The sequence below is a fragment of the Ursus arctos genome, unplaced genomic scaffold, assembly GCF_023065955.2.
Source record: "Ursus arctos isolate Adak ecotype North America unplaced genomic scaffold, UrsArc2.0 scaffold_22, whole genome shotgun sequence".
Classification (NCBI taxonomy): domain Eukaryota; kingdom Metazoa; phylum Chordata; class Mammalia; order Carnivora; family Ursidae; genus Ursus; species Ursus arctos.
Window position 1 is genome coordinate 59726351 of NW_026622897.1, and position 21564 is coordinate 59747914.

The 21564-nt window shown below is 37.7% G+C and overlaps 1 protein-coding gene across 1 annotated transcript; it reads right to left on the minus strand.

Annotated features, from left to right (window-relative positions):
• Positions 1 to 11552: 11552 nt before the first annotated feature.
• Positions 11553 to 12497, minus strand: LOC113245829 (olfactory receptor 6-like). Its single transcript, XM_026486146.2, has one exon. The coding sequence runs from the start codon at positions 12495 to 12497 to the stop codon at positions 11553 to 11555; it is 945 nt and encodes a 314-aa protein (XP_026341931.2).
• Between the last annotated feature and the right edge of the window lie 9067 nt (positions 12498 to 21564).

The window sequence follows — 21564 nt, forward strand, 5'->3', positions numbered from 1 at the left end:
CCTAAAACTATTAGTTCCCAGAGCCTATGCTCCTTCTACTAAGTAATAATCCTCCCTCTTTAAGTATTGCTTCCCACCTCTCTTGCTTCTCACTGCCACGCTCCCAGTTCACACCCCAGTATTGTGTGTATCCAATCTGCTTTTTTCTTATTTCTTTACCATCTCGTCCATTCTCCTGATCTTCAGTCTTAACCCTCAAATTGAAACCAATTTTCCTTTTTATTCAAGTTTTTCATGTCCAAGCTCCTCATAGCTTTTATACCAATGTGAGCCTTGTGATCAGGTTAAGTTCCAAAACTTGATTTCTCTAGTCATTTCCCATAGTAACTTGCCTCCCAAATATGTATAACATTTAAGACCTCCTAGTACTCATGATGCTTTACACCCCATCCCTAGTTAGACCTCCATACATGTCTGAATCTACATGGCCTTTCCCACTGCACATTGACCTCTGATCCAGCCACTGACCTGGTATGCTCCACTTAGTCACCATTTCCTAACCCCGAAGGTCTTTATTAGGAATAGAGTGTTGGTTCAGTCAGAGGAGGGGCTCACTGATTGAGTCAAAGGAATAGATGCATGTGTATTTTTTAAAAGATTTTATTTATTTATTTATTTATTTATTTATTTATTTATTTGACAGAGTGGGTGAGAGAGAGAGAGCATGAGTCGGGGGGGGGGGGGGCAAGGGCAGAGGGAGAGAGAGAAGCAGACTCCTCTTGGAGCAAAGATCCTGACATAAGCCTTGATCCCAGGACCCTGGGATCATGACCCGAGCTGAAGGCAGATGCTTAACCAACATAGCCACCCAGGTGCCCCTAGATTGATGTGTATTACTTGGAAGATACTATGGGTGGGAAATAGAAGGGAGGGGGAGTTAGGTGAGAACCCAGGGGATAGTGCAAATAGAGGGATGTGGTTTGTATAATTTAGGTGGAAGATAGGATGGAAAGAAAAATTGAAAGTTCAAGTCTCAGCAAAGGTAGAGTGGGCATGCATTACAAAGGGCTAGAACCCATACAGGCTATCAAAAAGGACTTGTCCACTGGAGACAACATACATAGATACTAAACAGCATTCCTTTCTCCAGACTGAGCGATTTTGCTAAAATAAATATGATTATGGTCTCTCCAGTTCAAATCCTGTAGTGACAACTGTACATCTGAACTCCTTACATTGCATAGCAGGTCTCTCATGATCTGACTCCCCACATTCCTCATGTCTTAATCTTCTTCCTTTGTTAGATACGCAACTGAAGCTCAAGCCACATTGAAGAATTTTTAGTTTTCAGGGCAACATCTTTCTTCAAGACCGTGCAGTTGTGCATACTGTGTCCTCTACCTGAAACTCTTTGTAGCTCTTGCCATCTGGCAAAAGCCTACTCAGTTCATCCTCTCTATAAACCCCCTACCCACCTTCTTCTATCACCTACCTCCTGCCCATCATCCCCAGCTATCTGGTTTTGTAACATTTTGGACCTTAGAGCATCATACCATGATAACATGTATCACTTTGCTTACCTTTCACCACTACTAGATTTGTGAGCTCCTTGAAAATACCAATTTTATCCTGTTTTCATCTTATTCATCTTTTTATCTCTAGTGTCCAGCATAGTTCCTGATGCATGGCTGGCACTCAATAAGCAAATAATTCGTGATATTTAATTAAGAATAGGTGTCTTACCATAGTGCATTCTGTTTACTTCTCTTTAGGGATCTGGGTGAAGTAGGTTGTTTTGGTTGAGTCTGGTGTGGAGACCTTGGTTCAGTTGCCCAGTGGCCAGATGTGTGGAGGGGTACTCACAGAGAATATGGCCTATGTTGCCTCTCCACCTGAAAGGACTTGCAGATAAGTTATAGAAAGGAAAAGGGGAAAGGAAATAAAAAAGAGCCTTTGGAATAGCCTGATCTAAAATCCTGGAAAATTGTTTCTCTATGAAACTCAAGAGTTCCATGACTTTGTGATTCTCCTTGCCTGGGAAAGACTCTGGGGTCCAGATGGATTATAAGGAAATGAAAATTTAATCAGCTATTGATTCAAAGAAAATGTAACATAACCAAAATGCAAAGGTTACTTCTTGGCCTGTTGAATGCCCCTGTTGGATGATAGCCCAAATGAGAAGAAATTTTTCTGTTTTGTATGTTTTTTTTTTCTGTAGCTGTTCTATGTGTATCTTTTACCATTCCTCTCTCTCTTGCTCTCATTCTGTTTCTCTGCCACTGAACTTGGGCTGGCTTTGCATGTTGACTCTTCCCACAGACCTACCTCATTCAGGTAGAACCTGGAGATGAATAGGTCAAGGACGCAACAAGCCCGCTGCTCAGTAGAGACAACCATTCTTTAAAAGACACATCCTTGGGGATCTGGTTCACAAGTGCTATAGGATTTTCAAGAACAACAGTGACAAAGAAATTAGAGAAATTTCCCTAGTGATCTCCAAAGGTCAACAAACAGAGAAGATGCTAGATGATTATCAGATGGAGAAACAGAGAACAGCAACAGTTTCATAGCAAATCAGCCTGGGATTGATCCTAATCCTGATTCCAAGCCTTGATTTTCTTTTCTGTCTCTGGTTGTCTGGGAGGTAACTATTACTCATGATGTAGGACTTTAAGGCATTATTGTTACTCAAAGCAGTGCTGGTGAGAGGCTAAAAATACAGAAAAGATGATTGAACAGTGTTAATAGTACACGCTAAACTCTAGGGAGAAGCACAACTTTCTCTCTATTCCCTTCACTCAAGAGAAGAGTACTCCTAAGCATCAAAGACAAACAACTGTACATAGAGTTAAGGATCAAGCTTTGGGGGGTGAAGCAAATTTAGAAGTTGCCAGTTTTGTCTCTTATCTTTTAAGGAAACTTCTCTTATCTTGGCTCTTCCTTTTGGAATGTTTTACATTACTCTTCTCTTCTGTGTTTCATGTGAATAGTTATTGAGAATAACCTGAGGAAGCGGTTTTAGAAGGAGGAATATCCATTTCTAGAGACCCAAGAAGAAAAAAAGCAGGGATTCCAAGCAAAGGAGGGCAGGAGGCAAGGCAAAGGGCATGTGAAACAGGCAGCTGATGGCATCTCTGCTCTAAACCTTAAGATTGAAAGCTTCTCTTTGCTCATTTAATCTTTTAATGTCTCCTTTAACCACCAAAATGTTAAGACCTTGAGGGCTGTGTTTAGACTGTGGGTGGGTCTGGGGGAAAGTACAAAGAGGCTGCTCAGACTTTTAAAGTCTAGGAGTTAGATCAGAACAAGAAATGACCTTGTGTCTCAGATCTGGTCCAGGCCTGCTGACCAATTAAGAGACTGAGGACACATAATCTAACATGCAACAGAATGTGTCTTTGCCTACAATATTCCTTTTGCATGCATCTCTCTTTGAAAACGGCATGTGTGGTAGCAGCAGCTGAAGGCTATTGTCCAATATTTGAAAATTTTCTTAGTTTCCTGTTAAATACTTTTGATTAGAAGTAAGACCATCAAACATAAGTAGAATTTTGGTGCCATCTATATAGCATTAAAGTGAACATATTTTCTGGACTAAAATTCATAAGAACAGAGATAATTTTTTATGTGTGGATTTTTTTATACAAACACAGTTATAATCTATGTTAATTTATATAAAAATATATCAATTTATCCATTCAATTAGTGAATATTCAAAAGGTGAATATCCTTTATTAAAAATAAATTTAGGTGAAGTGATTATGAAATTCAACAAGAAAATAGTTATTACTATATTTATGTGATTATTTCATCATTCATCTAATGTGAGGGCTTACATGATATTTTTCCGTTTATGCTTATAAGGAACTCTGCTTCTGTCAATATTCATAAAGTTTACTGACTTGGTTGATTTGATTATCAGTAGCTGAAACACTGGAATTCTAGGATAATTCCAGATACCTTAGAAAGTAATTAAACTATCCATTCAAGCTCTCATGCCAGAAACCTTTGAATTATTCTAAACTTTAATTCCTTTACCCTGAAACACCTTCGTCAATCAAATGACTAAGTTCATCTCTATTTAAAAAATTCAAGGACTACCATCAGTAGGGACTTAAGGACATCCGTGAGTACATAAGAGCAAGAGCAACTCTTAACAGAAAACTGAGACTAACTAATAAATAACAATTTTCCCAGGGTGATTGTGTCATCAGTGTTCTGTTATAGGTAACGGAATTCACCTTAGTTAGTTTAGGTAGAAAGAGAATTTGATTCTTTAAAATCATGGAGAGAGCTGGCATTGGGGCTTTAGGCTGAACCCCAGGAACAACATTCAACCTCCAGAATCCCCTCATCTCAATCACTGTAGAAAAAGTTGCTGCTGCTACTGCTGCTGCTTCCTCTTCAGGGCTGATGGACCAGAATCAACTGGCTCCAAAACTGGCCATAATTTATATCAGATAAATCAATGTCCCACACCCTCCCTCCCTCTGCATATGACTTATGTGTGAAGCAGAGTCCCATATAAGCACATTGGAGAGGAACCTAAAGATGAACGAAATCTGAGAACTGTAGGTTTAGGTTTTCCAGCCTCAGCTTGTTAGAAAGTATTGAAATGGATATGAAGAACTAACACATGATATTTACCTCAGTCTAAAAATTGGAAGAGTTTGAAAGAATAGGGTATGTAAAAATTAGAGCTATGCCAGAAGATTTGGAAGGTGTGGGCACTCTAGCTTTTGACTGAGAGTAGACATACATTCACACAGGGATTTACTCATCAAATATCTATTGACTATTGAATAGATAATAAGTAGAAATAATTTTTAGTAATTGTGAGTCATACAGAAATGTCTATGATATAAGAAACTTATAATCTAGTATGAGAAATAATATGTATATTTGAATCATTATCAGAATAAGACAGAGTCTGGAACAATGTTATAACCAAGATATGGTCACACTAAATAGGAGTTAAATACAGCTAGAGATCATTTCTTTCTAATAGTGTGGGGATAAATAACCAAAAGCTGGAAGTTGGAAAAAATGAGGAAAGCTTCATGGAGGACTTAGGACTGCAGCCCAAGTTTTAAAGATACTATGATCAATCCTGTTTATCTTATATTTTGATGAAAAATTTAGAATAATATGTCAAACACCATGCCAGATGTTTCACGTATATCCATTACAATTTTTTTTTATTTGAGTATAGTTGACACACAATGTTATATTAGTTTCAGGTATGCAACATAGTGGTTCAACAAGTTCATAGGTTATGTTATGGTCACCGCAAGTGTAGCTAACATCTGTCACCATTCCATTACTGGAAGCCTGTATCTACCATTCCCCTTGATCCATTTCACCCCTACTCCCCTCCCCTCTGGCAACAATCAGTTGGTTCTCTGTATTTACAGGTCTGATTCTGCTTTTTGTTTGCTTGTTTATTTATTTGTTTTGTTACTTAGATTCCACATATGAATGAAATCATATGGTATTTGTCTTTCTCCGACTGACTTATTTCAGTTAGCATAATACCCATCCATGTTGTAAATGGCATAATCTCATTCTTTTTTATGGCTGAGTATCATTCCATTGTATATCTATACCACATCTTTATCTATTCATCTATTGATGGACAATTCAGTTGGTTCCATATCATGTCTATGAGAAATAATACTGCAATAAACATAGGGATGCACATATCTTTTTGAATTACTGTTTTTGTTTCCTTTTAGTAAATACCCAGTAGTGGAATTATTGGATCATTTTTAAAATTTTTTGAGGAACCTCCATACTGTTTTCCACAGTGGCTGCACCAATTTACATTCCCACCAGCAGTGCATGAGGGTTCCTTTTTCTCCACATCCTCACCAACACTTGTTATTTCTTGTCTTTTTCATTTTAGCCATTTAGACAAGTATAAGGTGATATCTCATTGTGGTTTTGATTTGCATTTCTCTGATGATTAGTGATGTTGAGCATCTTCTCCTGTGTCTATTGGCCATCTGTATGTCTTCATTGGGAAGATGTCTGTTCAGGTCTTCTGCCTATTTTTCCCCCTAAGATTTATTTATTGATTGATCGATTTGAGAGAGAGCAAGAGAGAGCAGAACACAGTGGAGAGGGGCAGAGGAGAGGGAGAAAGAATCCCAAGCAGACTCCATGCTAAGCGTGGAGCCCCACATGAGGCTCAATCCCACAACCCTGAGATCATGACCTGAGCTGAAACCAACAACCGGACACTCAACGAACTGTGTCACCCAGATGCCCCCCAAGTCTTCTGCCCATCTTTTAATCAAATGGCTGGGGTTTTGTTTTGGTGTTGAGTTGTATAAGTTCTTTATGTATTTTGGATATTAGCCTTTTATTGGATATATTATTTGCAAATATCTTCTTCCATTCAGTAGGTTGCCTTTTTGTTTTGTTGACGATTTCCTTCATTGTGCAAACTCTTTTTATTTTGGTGTAGTCCCAAGAGTTTAATTTTGCTTCTGTTTCCCTTGCCTGAGGAGACATACAGAAAAATGTTTCTATGGCTAATGTTAAAGAAATTACCACCTATGTTTTCTATGAGTGTATGGTTTCAATCTTCACATTTAGGTCTTTAATCCATTTTGAGCTTATTTTTGTATATATGCTGTAAGAAAGTGGTTCAGTTTCATTCTTTTGCATGTAGCCGTACAGTTTTTCAAGAGACTGTCTTTTCCCAATTATATATTCTTGCCTCCTTTGTCATAAATTAACATATAAATGTGGGTTTATTTCTGGACTCTTTATTCTGTTCCATTGATCTATTTTTGTGCAGTACCACACTGTTTTTATTACTACAGCTTTGTAGTCTATCTTGAAATCTGCGATAGGCAATAGTGATAACTCCAGCTTTGTTTTTCTTTCTCAAGATTGCATTGGCTATTTGAGGTCTTCTGTGGTTCCATAAAAATTTTAGGATTATTTGCTCTAAAAGTTTTGTGAAAAATGCTGTTAGTATTTTGTTAGGTTTTGCACTGAATCTGTAGGTTGCTTTTGATAGTATGGACATTTTAACAATATTAATTCTTCCAATTCATGAGCATGGAATATCTTTCCATTTGTTTGTGTCATCTTCAATTTCTTTCATCAATGTTTTATAGTTTTAGGTGTACAAGTTTTTCACCTCCTTGGTTAAGTTTATTGCTAGGTATGTTATTCTTTCTGGTGCAATAGTAAATAGAATTGTTTTCTTAATTTCTCTTTCTGATAATTTATTATTTGTGCACAGAAATGCTACTGATTTACTGGGTATTAATTTTGTGTCCTGCAATTTTATTGAATTCATGTATTACTTATAGTAGTTTTTTGGTGGAGTCTTTAGGATTTTCTATGTATAATATCATGTCATCTGCAAATAGTGACAGCTTAACTTCTTATTTACCAATATAGATGCCTCTCACTTGTCTGATTGCTGCAGCTATGACTTCCAGTATTATATTGAATAAAAGTGTGAGAGTGGACATCCTTGTCTTATTTCTAATTTTAGACAAAAAGCTCTCAGTTTTTCACCAATGAATATGATGTTAGCTGTGGGTTTTTCATATATGGCTTTTAATACGTTGAGTTATGTTCCCTCTAAACCTACTTTGTTGAGAGTTTTTATCATGAATCGGTGTTGAATTTTGTCAAATGCTTTTTCTGCATCTATTGAGATGATCATATGATTTTATTTCTTCATCACATATATTCATTTTTATTTAATTTTCATGCCAACCTTTGAAGGTAGATATTATGACCCACATTTCATAAATGAGGAAACTGAAGCTCAAGGAAATCAAAGTTCTAATAACCTAAGGAATAGTCAAAGCTAACAACTGGTAATGTCAGAGTCTGAAGCAAAATATTTGCCTCCCAATTATTTTCCCAGGTACCCAGTTGCCAGTGAGGCTGTTTTAAAAGCCTGGTTATGTTATTTATTGGTAAACCTGAGTGAATGAATTAGAAGCACCTAGAAAAATATATTGGGGGAAATTCTTTTATAGATCCTAAAATATGGTCTGACTTACTGTGATAAGAAAAGAAGTGCAACCTAAGAAGGAAAGAGTAAGGGATTAGTTCTGTGCAGTAAAGTAACTTATGCTTATTCTGAGAGGAACTAAGTGTTTCCTAAAGGCATACACACACTTAACAATAAATGGCAGAAAAGCTGGGCATGATATATTCAATACCCGAGTTTAAATTTGCTGAATGTGTTACTCAGAACTCTCAGAATCAATTCAGTTTGGCAGTAACATCATGTGAATGGAAGAAAAGTAGAAAGTATTATGGAGAAATACTTGAAAAACTAAGTGGGAACAAATGGTTTTATATTTTAATTCAAGTTCTGTCATATATCATACTTAAGTAGAAAATGAGGTTTGCCTGTGTTATGTTATTGATTTCAAAATCTAAATACATGTGACTTTTTTAGAGTGGTATACTTATTCCAAGCATTCCCACTGAGATTTATTTCAATTTGACTAATATTTATCAAGTGTCTTATCAGTCAGGATTCCAGTAAGAAGCAGAAAACAATGTTTCCTGACATTTTTGAGTAGAATTAAATGTCATGACTAATTCACTGAAGCTGGGCAAGATAATGACAACCAACAAAGGATGCTGAGCCAAATCAGGATTAGCAGTGCAGAAACCCAGCGATGGCTGCAGCCTCCAAGGGGGCACCCTTGTTGCAGGAGCTGTATTTGTGGCCAGTCACCCACCCAGGAAAGCAGAAATGAATCCCTTGCCATCTCTTGCCTGGCATCCTTCAACTTCCTGCTGGTGCCTCCTATTCACTCAACGAAATTGGAAGCCAGAAGCCAACAGAAACAGGGTGTACAGTCAACAGAACCAACTCCTCCCATCCCCTCAGTGTTAAAGGAGTGCAAAAAATAGATAACTGGGGGGCAAGGGGATAGAGAATAACCAGCGCAGTTGCCTACTGTGCCAAGGACTGTGGCTGGTATTGTAGACTCGAGGATGAATAAGGTTAGTTTCTGCCCTAGAGGAACTCACAATCTAATGAGGAGCCAAACACAAACTGGCATCTATCAATCAGAATGAAAAGTTACTGTAGTTGAGGCCTTGTTCCTGCTTCACTCTCTGTGGCTACCATTCATGTGGTAGAAGTGCTACAAGCTAAAGATCTAGTACATGCAGAAACTGAAAATGCCTCTGTAGAACTTGTTATATGTTTATAAACCTATATAGTAAGAAATTCCACAAATTGGTAAGATCTGTATAGGTAAACATGAATCTTTTTTCTCATGTGACCCCTTTGTCCCTCATGTCACTTTGTGCTAATCATCTTTCAGATCTTTGAGTGTGCCGCTATTTCTCTTGCCATCAGCCTTTCCTACCTCTGCAACACCTGACCTTCACTACTGTCCACCATTTTTTCATCTAATTCCTTCAAGTGTTAGCCTAAATGTTACCTCTGCTGGAACATTTTCCCTGTACTTGCATCATCACTGTTCTAACACTGAAGGTATTTGTGCCTTTATCTTCCCTACTAATCTCTGAACTGTTTGAAGGAAGAATCTGTGTCTATTTTTGTTGTTGTTGTTGACCAGTATATTCTCATGGGCTATAATAGTCCAAAGAATAGGGGCACAAAAAATACTGAATGAATGAGTAAATAAATGAATGAGTGAAGTTAAGCAAGATAAGACTTAGTATATTGTAAGTATTGAGTATATTCAGGTGACTAATATCATCAAAATGGATATCGGTAAAAAAGTGGGGTTGGTGTAGGTGGGGAAAAGATTAGATATTAATGAGGTTCATGAATGCTAGAGTGGTTCTAAAGTAATAATAAATAGAATGAGTAGGTACTATTTAACTCAAATTGAGAATTCTGAAGTGGTAAAGTAACATTATAAGAGCAATATACATATAAGAAAAATTAGTCCACAAATGTTGAATAGCATTCAACATTCAGGAGACCAATTTTAGACTCCTACTTAAAATGGATAGGATATGGGGCACCTGAGTGGTGCAGTCGTTAAGTGTCTGGCTTCGGCTCAGGGCATGATCCCAGCGTTCTGGGGTCGAGCCCCACGTCAGGCTTCTCTGCTAGGAGCCTGCTTCTTCCTCTCCCACTCCCCCTGCTTGTGTTCCCTCTCTCGCTGGCTGTCTCTCTCTGTCAAATAAATACATAAAATCTTTAAAAAAATTATTTTAAATTTAAAAAATAAAATAAAATGGATAGGATATAGAGAGGCAAGGTAGCTCTTTCTGATTTTTTTTTTAATATTTTAGTTTCTGTTTTTTCTCAATTTTAGTTTCAACTCTGTAGAATTCTCCCTGGTATGCTTCTTTTTCTAATCAGCAGATCCCTCAATCTACCAATCTCATTTGTCTTGGAAAATTTTGTATTCATTTTTTCACATTACTTATGTGTAGGACATATTTTATATTGATAAATTGAGGCTTTCAGCTCAAACATATATTGATGTAATGGTATTCCATTTGTTTGCTGATAATAGTCTTTTTTTTTTAAGATTTTATTTATTTATTTGACAGAGATAGAGACAGCCAGCGAGAGAGGGAACACAAGCAGGGGGAGTGGGAGAGGAAGAAGCAGGCTCATAGCAGAAGAGCCTGATGTGGGGCTCGATCCCATCACGCCGGGATCACGCCCTGAGCCGAAGGCAGACACCCAACCGCTGTGCCACTCAGGCGCTCCTGTTTGCTGATAATAGTCTTATTACAGCATGGAAGGCCACAAGAATTCAAGAGCCCAAAAGACAATTTCTCAAGAGACATATAACAACTGCAAAATTTGCAGTAATACAAATTATTTCATCTCTCATGAAACTATTGTTCCCATCCCTAGAATGAGAAATGAGCTATTATAGTTCTGGAAGGAGGCAACAATTGGAAAAAAAATTGTGAAATGCTCAACAATATTATTAGTATCAGTGGAAGTTTGTCATCACTAACCCAATGCAATCATAAACATCATTATAACCACCATCCCTACTACCACCACCACTACCATACCGTTATCACTTATCCTCACATTTACACATATCTTACTGACTGGATTGCTTATTCCTTCCAGGAATTAATGTTTTTTAACTAATGTGCCCCTAGAGCTACTATCACAGACTCTTATATAGAGAGAGAATCCAATACAGTGGATTGTGGAACTAGACTCCACAGGTTCAGATAATGGTTTTGATATTTATTCACTATGCAATGTTGAACAACTTATTTAACCTCTCCGTGTATGTTTCAGTTTCCTGATCCATAAGATCAGGCAAGTAGTCATAACTAACTCATAAAGGTGTTATGAGAATAAGATAGTTATTATATGTAAAGTGCTAATAACACCTAAAATTTATATATGTCAAATATTTATTATTATTTCTCTGCATGTCAAAGTAATTTTTAAATATATACAGTGTGTATTAAAACTAATTCAAGATTAAAGAAATACATAATGTGTCCTGTTTCTAGCTTTAATTTTTTCTCTCTTCCCATGCTGTGATTTCTTTAAGAATGTAGATTTATAGAATAACACTAGTAAGCAGAACCATGAAGTGTCACAGGAATGACATCCTTGCCGAGACACTGTCTCGTCCTCAAGGTAGCAGGGCTTAGCTGAGCAGGAGGCACTGTCCAACACCCATGGTCTTTTTGATAGCATTTTTGACTTCCTGGTTCCTAAGGCAGTAGATGAATGGATTTAGCATGGGTGTGAGGACTGCATACACAGCTGAGATTAGTTTGTTGGAATTAAATGATGTAATAGCTCTGGGCCGAACATACATAAAAATCATGGCTGTATAATAAATTATGACTACAGTGAGGTGTGATGCACAGGTGGAGAAGGCTTTCTTCCTTCCCTGGGTGGAAGGTATCCGCAGAATGGTGGAGACAATGTAGACATAGGAAAGGACAGTGGTGATGAGTGGGAAGACAAGAATGACAATAGCCAAAGCAAAGTCCACTAGCTCAGCTGTGGACATGTCTTTGCAAGCCAGCTTGAGGATTGGTGAGATGTCACAGAAAAAGTGGTTCATGACATTGGAACCACAAAAGGCAACATGTGAAATGAAATAAACCTTGATGACAGAGACCATGAAACCACTCACATAGGAGAAAGCCACCAGCTGTACACAATAACCTGTGGTCATAATGACTGGGTATTGGAGAGGGTGGCAGATAGCCACATAGCGGTCATAGGCCATGGCGGCCAGAAGCACACACTCTGTGCAGGCAAGTGAGATAAAGAAGTAGAGTTGGGTCATGCAACCTGTGAAGGAGATGTGCCGTCTCTGTAGGAGGAATCCATCCAGCATCTTGGGGACTGTGACGGAGACATACCAGACCTCCAGAAAGGACAAGCTACTCAGAAAATAGTACATGGGCTTATGGAGGGAGCCAGTGATCCAAACAGTGAGCATGATGATAAGATTCTCTACCACCACCAGCAGGTAGACCACAAGGAAGAAGAAGAAGAGCAGGACTTGTAGCCATGGGGCAGTGGGGAAGCCCACCAGGATGAATTCACTGACCAGAGTGATATTTTTCCCCAGCATGACTAAAAGCACTGAGAGGTATTGAAGTCTTATATAATGGCACTACGAATAATGAAGATGATTATGCTATCAGACAAGAGACCAAAAGAAGTTAGTAAATCAGACTTCCCTGCAAATGACTCATAAAATAACTTCTGTTAATACAAAGTAATCTTGAAATGTGAAAGCACACATTTCCATCAAAGTTTTTTGTTGTTCTTTTTTTTTTAAATTTTTATTATGTTACGTTAGTCACCATACAGTACATCATTCGTTTTTGATGTAGTGTTCCATGATTCATTGTTTGTGTGTAACAGCCAGTGCTCCATGCAATATGTGCCCTCCTTAATACCCATCACTGGCTAACCCATCCCCCCACTCCCCTCCCCTCTAAAACCTTCAGTTTGTTTCCCAGAGCCCATAGTCTCCCATGGTTTGTCTCCCTCTCTGATTTCTCCCCCCTACATTTTTCCCTTCCTTCTTCTAATGTCCTCCATGCTTTTTGTGTTTGTTTTTTTGAGAAAGTCTCTCAGAATCAAAATGCAGTCCCAGAAACCAGTGTTGAACTGTTTGTTAACTACCAAAAATTTAAATTAAAAAAAAATGCAGCCCCACCCCTAATTCTCACTCACCTGATGAAATATTTGAATGTCACTACCCATGTCACTCTTAGGTCCTTTATCAATAAACATAGATAGTCTCTCCCTTGTGGGTTCCAGATCTCTGTTTAATGAGGAACTCACTTCATGAAGATTTCCTTCCTCCCTAAAGGAAATGTGAGGGATAACCTCACGTCAGAAAAAGTTTCAAAGTTTAATATTTGGGTGATCCATTGGCTATAGTCCTTTGATCAGCACAGTTTCTTCAACTTTATTTGTGGAAATAAGAGATAGTAATTCTTGGAAAGTTCCTTAGTGACTCTCCAGTTGCTTTCAGACAAAAATGGGAATGTTTTTGCTATCACACAGAGGATGCACTTCATATATTGATCCAGCCGTGTATTTCTTCAGACTCATCACTTATGACCCTCTAAGTGGTTTCCATGATCCAGCCGTACTCAACTAGTTTCTGCTTCCCAAACACACTAATCACTCTCACGCTTTGTTTACACTCTTCCCTCTTCCCACTGTGCCCATCCCCCAATCTTTATTGGCTGATTCAAGATTCAAGATTCCACTTAGGAGACATCTCACCAAAACTCAGTCAAATGCCTCAAAAGTATTTGAAACATATCTTTTGGGCCTGGTCCAACACCCAAAAGATCCTATAGCTGCCCACATTTCCCTGACCTTGGGTACAACTTCTTCACGTGTTGAGATTTCTCTCCATTACACTGCAATTTTCTAAAACTCAGGGAGATGTTGGTAAAAGGGTGTAAATTTCCAGTTATAAAATGAATAAGCTCTGGGGATCTGATATGCAGCAAGGTGACTGTAGTTAACAATACTGTATCATATACTTGAAAGTTACTGAGATTGTATCTTAAGTGTTCTCACCATACACAAAAAGTGATAATTATGTGATGTCCTGGAGATACCACCTAATCTTATTGTGACAATAATTTCACAACATATACATGTATCAAATCCTCACACTGTACACCTTTAACGTGCCCTTATAGCTCAATAAAACTGGAGGACAAAAGACTTTGCCTTCATGACTGTGAATCCAATGCTTAGGACAGTGATTAGAAAATACATGAATATTAAATGACTATGGATTAACAGGTGAATTAATGAATCCCTTGGAGCTTTGGGATCCACAGAAAATAGATCAGGGGCAGAGGAATATGAATTCAGGGTACTTTGCTGGCAGAAGGCATCTATCTATCAGGCTGCACATCTTTGGACATAGCCTCAGTTTGCATATCCAGTGTATTGTCACAGCAAACATATCCACAGGGTCTGAACACAGTGGATATGATCCCTGGTCTCAGGTTACTTGGTAGGTTGGGTCTGTAAATATCAGCCAGTGTCTCAGGTCTCCTACAGGAGTAAGGAGAACGGAGGCAGGAGGGCATGTGAATATAGTGTAAGGACAGGCACATCTTATGATGCTGGAAGAAAGCATATTTGTGAGGTAGCCCAACTATTTTAATCTTTGGTCCACAGGGTGTCTTTTGAAAACACACAAATGAATATGCCTCTCTGTTAAATATCACACTCATCCATAAAGATCCATAAGGACTGAGGTCAAGTCCTGCCTTTAGAACAGTGCTCACGCCTGGCAAACAGTTTGTCCATCTTACTCTTCACTTGACACACAGAGGGTGGGAGGCTGATCAGGGACTCATTGGACTAGAGATCTTATGGCCATAGCTCATGGCAAGGGACAGAAGAATGAGGCAGTGAAATACACATTACTGACACCACTGCCTCCTTTCCATAGCAGTATATATTAGCAGAGCTCAGGCTGCTTCCTGGGTGGAAAGGGATTGTACAGTACATCCAGGCGTCCAACCAACACCTTCACCCTAAAGTAGTTCTGGCCTAGTTTTTCAGTGCCTTTGACCTAATTCTTTTCCTTGGGAAAAGCAACTGGTTCTGGGAGCCGAAAATAGTGAGCTTTCCCATGTTCTTGTCTCAGTGGGAAGAATGTAGAGACTGTCCTTTAGGGCGTGTATAATATTCCACATTCTCACCATCAGCCACACAATTTCCCACACATTTACCTTTGTCTACTAGTTAAGAGCATTGAATTTAGAGTCAGAACAAGGCTACTAGTTGTGTCATCTTGAACAGAATATTCAACAATTATGGACTTAAAGATACATTGCTGTGAAATAGAATAATGTTAATAATGCCTACCTTACTGGTTTGCTGTGAAAATAAATGTGATAATGTACAGAAAGCACTTAACATAGGAATTGGTCCATGGTTTTTCTGTCTAAGTGTTAGCTATTACTATATTATGTCACATTAGACTCACACATGCTACTCACTCACATGTATTCATATAAACACACAGACATTCATTCTCTCTCTCTCTCTCTCTCTCTCTCTCTTTTACTCATCTTTTTTCTGTTATATTCTGGGGGAATGAGAGAAGCCAAATTTCCTGAACAGGACTATAGCATCTTTGAAGAGCTCTGAGTTACAAATCACTCATGCCTCTTTCTTATCCTCTTTCTAGAATATTGCTTTCATATATTCAAGCATACCCCTGTTACTTCATATTTTCCTCCACTTTTTGGTCATGGATATACCTCTCAGCAGGTTCTATTTTGTATCAGAGAGAAATGAAGAATTCTCTCTTACTATTTTCTTTGTTTTCAGAACTGAAAGCACTAAGCTCTGGAGTCTCCTCTATGGTATCTGAGGAAAGAAATCCTTTCGTTGTACTATAGAATCTTTTTTCCAATCTTCTATGTGCTTATTTCCAAGAGACAATATGGACACCAACAGACTTCTTCTAGAATAAGAAACATGTCTTTTGGGCCTGGTCCAACATCCAAAAGATCCTAGAGCTGCCCACATTTCCCCGACCTTGGGTAAAGAAGTAGTGAATCTTTGTTTTCCCATTCATTCTCCACAATACCCTTTCTCCTGTCCAATCATGGTGCTTGCGGCCACTTCCCCCAATTCCCTCTTCATCTTTCTTGGAGCTTTCTTGAATCAAGATATCAGATCGACCAATCTCACCTGGAACTTTCAACCACTCACCATGGTCCACCTGCCCTCTCTTCAAGAGTGGAAAATTTTGCAGATATTTGCAACTAAACATAGAAAATCAGGCTGGTTTGCCTATTTTTTTACTTCCTGGAGATCCACATTTGGTTTCTGCTTAGACTGCATGATAAGTATTGCAGCATTAAGAAAGTCTGGAGCTGAGGCAGGAGAATATATTTAACCTCTGGCTTGCCCATGTCTTTTTCCCAGGAGGCTCACTGACAGTCTCTCCTGGCTCTAGGGAAACTGTATGTGCTGCTTAGACTATGTCCAGGGGATTTTGACAGGAAAGCTGAATCTCCATTTACCTACTAGTTCCTGTTTATACCTGGACCAAGTTTACTGATATCTGTGGGTGGGATGTAGCCCTTTTCTCTTACTACTGTATGCAATGTAATCCAACACTAAGTCATTCAAAAGCCAAGATAAGAAACCTAACTGGGTTAATAAGATAACCAATACATTCATTTGCTTATTCACAAAATCACAACCAGCTTTTATTAAGCTCTTATTATGTGTAGGGTACTGTGCTATATGTTCTTTGGAATAAAAATGTACGTCATGGTTTCTGCCCTTCAGGAACTTGTAGTATTCTAAGTAAAATGATAAATATACACTATAATGAGCACAGAATGTGACATGTACCAAAAGAGAAGTACAATGTGCTCTAGGAACTCCAATGAGGGAGTAATGCTTTCTAACTTAGGAATTTAGAAAAAAAATTCAAGAGGTGTGATTCCAGACTCATATAGGAAGATAGTGTGGAAATAGTGTGAGGGGAAATAATTTTGGTTCAGCAGTCGGAAGATCCAGTTCCTAATTTAAGTTCTACCATTTTTAAGAACTTTGATCTTATAAAATTGTCTTTATTCCTCAGTTTACTCACCCATAAGATGGGATAACAATAATTCACTTGTTAACATCATATCATTAATGTTAGTTTCAAAAGTAATATGTATTTGAAAGCAATTCATATACAGACGGAGAGGGAGAACCAGGCTTCCTGCTGAGCAAGGAGCTGATGCAGAGCTGCTAAATGTAAAGCAAGAACTATTTGTCAAATATACTCCAACTCTCTCTTATCAGCAAAATAAAACAGCATCATTATATGGCTTTCATGAGACTGAAAAATCCAGGAAAATTTGAAAAAGAGGTTTTCAACATAGCACATAAAAGCCAAATGTTTGCTGTACATATTGCCATAAGCAAAAAGGGACAGCTTACTTTTTTTATTATAATAATATTTTTTATTATATTATGTTAGTCACCATACAGTACATCCCTGGTTTTTGATGTAAAGTTCCATGATTCATTAGTTGCGTATAACACCCAGTGCACCATGCAATACGTGCCCTCCTTACTACCCATCACCGGTCTATACCATTCCCCCACCCCCTCCCCTCTGAAGCCCTCAGTTTGTTTCTCAGAGTCCATAGTTTACTTTTAGTATTACGAAGTCACTGGAATCAGCCAAGGTCCATTAAATTATTTTCTTTTAAATAAAATTTTTATTTTAGGATAATATTTGTTTTACAGAAAACTTTTAAAGATAGTAAAGAAAGTTCTCATATTCTCCTCTTCCAGTCTTGGTTCCCCTAATATTATCATATTTTATTGCCCTGTACACTTTCAAAAGTGAGAAACCAAAACTGGTATATTATTGTTAACTAAATTCCAGGTTTTGTTTAGATTTTACCAGTTTTTCCTTATCCTTTTTATGTCACAGGATCCACTCTAAGATATCACATTCCATTGCACTATTTTGTCTCTTAAGTCCTCTCTGATAGTTTCTCAGTCTTTACTTATGCTTATACTTATAAGGGCTTTTTAAGCAAAATAGGGTTTTCAGTACTATAGAAGAACTCTTGTTTCTAAAATGCTCTTTTTCAGAAAGATTTTTGGATATTTTCTGACTCTGTTTAATGTGAAATGTTAGCAAATTATAAAAGGATTGGATTATAACGTTCGAGTAAAAAAAAAATCACAATCTAAAATTCATCTGCACAAGGTTGTATTGGGCAAGAAATTAAAGACCAAAAGGGGGGCAAAAAGACCAAAAGGAAAACAGACCATACTGTGAAAAAACTTGAAAGGCAGAGTAAGAAACTTGAAGTTTATGAAAGTTGACGGGAACCAGTAGATATTTTTGAACATGGAAGTCCTCTATGATGTTAATCCTCACTTGTTCTGTAGATGTGAGTTACCTCTGGCCACTCTGAGTATCTCTCCCACCTGAAAGACCCAGTCTGGATCATTACTGTTATCGCCTGTAATGATGAAGAATACTGGAGACTTCCCCAGACACTGCTCTGGCAAAAGAGAATTATAAAAGAATAATATTATCTATGCAATATTTTTAAAGAATGGCAGACTATAAAGATGGTTTGAAACAAACAAGATCAAATGTAACAGGGATAAAATAAAGTCCTCTATGTAAGTTGGGGGTAGAATTAATCAATGGAGAATGAGGAGTACTTCATCTGACAATTAATAGTTTACTTGAAAAATCTTAGGTTTTGTGACATCAAATTCAATATGAGCTATGAGGATCACCACACAACTATGAAAATGCAGTCCAAGTCAAGAGAAGTTTTGATCTTGCTATAATTCACATGGACTCAAGCATCTTTTCATTCATTGTTATAGAGAAATGAATATATGCAGGAAACTGTGTTAAAGACTTTTCCTATACCTGAAATAATTGGTTTTTTTACTTTTTTATAATAATTTTTTATTATATTGTTAGTCACCATACAGTACATCCCTAGTTTTTGATGTAAAGTTCCATGATTCATTACTTGCGTATAGCACCCAGTGCACCATGCAATAAATTTTGAATTCAGAATTCGAGGTGGTTTTTAAAACAAGAAAATAATGCATCTTACTATAAAAAGCTTGGACAATAAAGAAGAGCACAATGAAGGAAATCAGCTTCATGTTTTTACTTCCTATTAACTGGAACTAACCTGTAAGGGGGTTCATATAATAGCTACAACAATGATGCCCAGAGGATGACACTCCAATCCCAGATTGTAACCCCATTTCAGGAATTTATTCTATGGAGATGGTTGGGAGATGTGCCTTAGATGAACTTTTATCTAGTCATTATAAATATAAATTATAATAACATAAAATATAAAAATAAATTATAATAAAAATATTTATAAGGTTATGTAATTGTTTTGGCACAAAAAGATGTGAATATTATATTCGAATTTTAATTAGTAGCAATAAGCAAATAATGCTTGATTTTCTTGCTAGTAGCCTTTCATACTTTATTAAGCAGCGTTAAACTATGGAAAGACAGGCTGCAGCAACAGAAGTCTCCCACATCTGGAGAGAGAAGCTACATGTAGGCTGTTGTCCTCAGGATTCTAGGTCTTGGGTAATTGTACGGAGCTATATTTCTAAAAATCATGCTGAAATACCCTGTCACTATCTCTCCATCCAGACAAATAAGGTTGTGTATTTTATTGGGTAAGAAATATTTATTTAAATAAATATGTTGGTAACAATACCTTTGCCACAGATTGCAATTTATAAGAGTAAGGGCTACATTGCATAGTTACAGCTAACATTTCAGTTAATTTCCTTCTAGTCTAATTTAAACAAATCAGTAAGACTGATACTTTTTCTTTTTTTGAGATAGTCAGATTTTAGATATGTTTTTACAGGTAGAACCAGCATCTGCTTCTTTTTTTGAGATAGTCAGATTTTAGATATGTTTTTACAGGTAGAACCATAACATCTGTGCTATCTCCAGTATTCTTTGTTCAGAAAAGCATATGCTTTGGGGTGTCTGGGTGGCTTAGTTGGTTATGTGTCCAACTCTTGATCTAACCTCAGGTCTTGACCTCAGGGTCGTGAGTTCAAGCCGGTGATGCTGGGCATGGTGTCTACTTTAAAAAAAATATTTTTAAAAAGCCTGTGCTTAGGTTTATGCTGGGCTGTCATAAGCTTTTTTTTTTTTTTAATATTTATTTATCTGAAAGAGAGAGCACAAGCACAGGGAGCGGCAGACAAAGGCGGCGGGAGAAGTCGGCTCCCTGCTGAGCAAGGAACCCAATGCAGGGCTTGATCCCAGGACCCTGGGATCATGACCTGAGCCAAAGGCAGATGCTTAACCAACTGAGCCACCCAAGCGTCCCTGTCATAAGCTTTTTAAAATTAATTTTTTAATTTTTTTAAAAGATTTTATTTATTTATTTGAGAGACAGCAAGCTAGAGAGAGAGAGGGAGAGCACAAGCAGGGGGAAGGGCAGAGGGAGAAGCAGACTCCCCACTGAGCAGTGAGCCAGATGTGGGGCTCAATCCCAGGATCCTGAGACCATGACCTGAGTTGAAGGCCGATGCTTAACCAACTGAGCCACCCAGGGGGCCCCTTAAATTAATTTTAAAAACTCTAGTACAGTTGACATACAATAGTACATTACTTGATGTACAATGGTACATAGTAATTCGACTTCTCTATATGTTATGTACATTCACAAGTGTAGCTGCAATCAGTCTCAGTACATTACTATTACAATATCATCAACTGTATTCCCTATGCTGTGTTTTTTATTCCCGTGACATTCATTCTGTAAATGAAAGCCTGTGTCTCCCACTCCTCTTCACCCATTTTATCCATCCTATACCTTCCTCCCCTTTGGCAACCATCAGTTTGTTCTCTATACTTACAGGTCTAATTCTGTTTTTTGTTTATTTATTCATTTGGTTTTTTAGATTCCACTATGAGTGAAATCACATGGTATTTTTCTTCCTTAATCTGACTTATTTCACTTAGTGTAATGCCCTCTAAGTCCATCCATATTGCTGCAAATGGTACATCTCATCCGTTTTTACAGCTGAGTAATATTTCAGTGTGTGTGTGTGTAAATCTATATCATATCTTTTTTATCCATTTTAAGCCTGATACTTTTGATGCTGTTACATAACCTAATATTCGCATTTATTGTATTAGGAATATTTTATCTGTCATTAGCTCTGTGTTATTTTAAGACCTACATAGGATTCCATTTAATATATAAACTATAAGTCTATGGAGACAGAAGATTAAATAAAGAACTGCACTCAGTCACTAGCTCCCCTAACCTAGGTAAACAAGGAAATGAAGCTAGAAATCTCTATAGTCCAGGATGTGATATGTTGCCAACAAAAAATTCTGTTTCCTGTCTGCTTGCCTTGTAATTCATAGTAGAATTATCACGTGGGTCCCTGCTACTCATAGGTTACAGTCAGTGGCTTGTGGCTAGAAGAGATCTCACCAGAAGTCTCCTAATGCTATTCCATAATGAAGCCTGTGCTTCCTTGAATGGCTTCCTCCTTCTGCTTTCCTTTTCTACATTTTCAGCTTCAGAATTAAAACAAAGAGCAAATCCAGGAAAGGCCATTTAGAGAGATAATAGTTCTGCATTTGT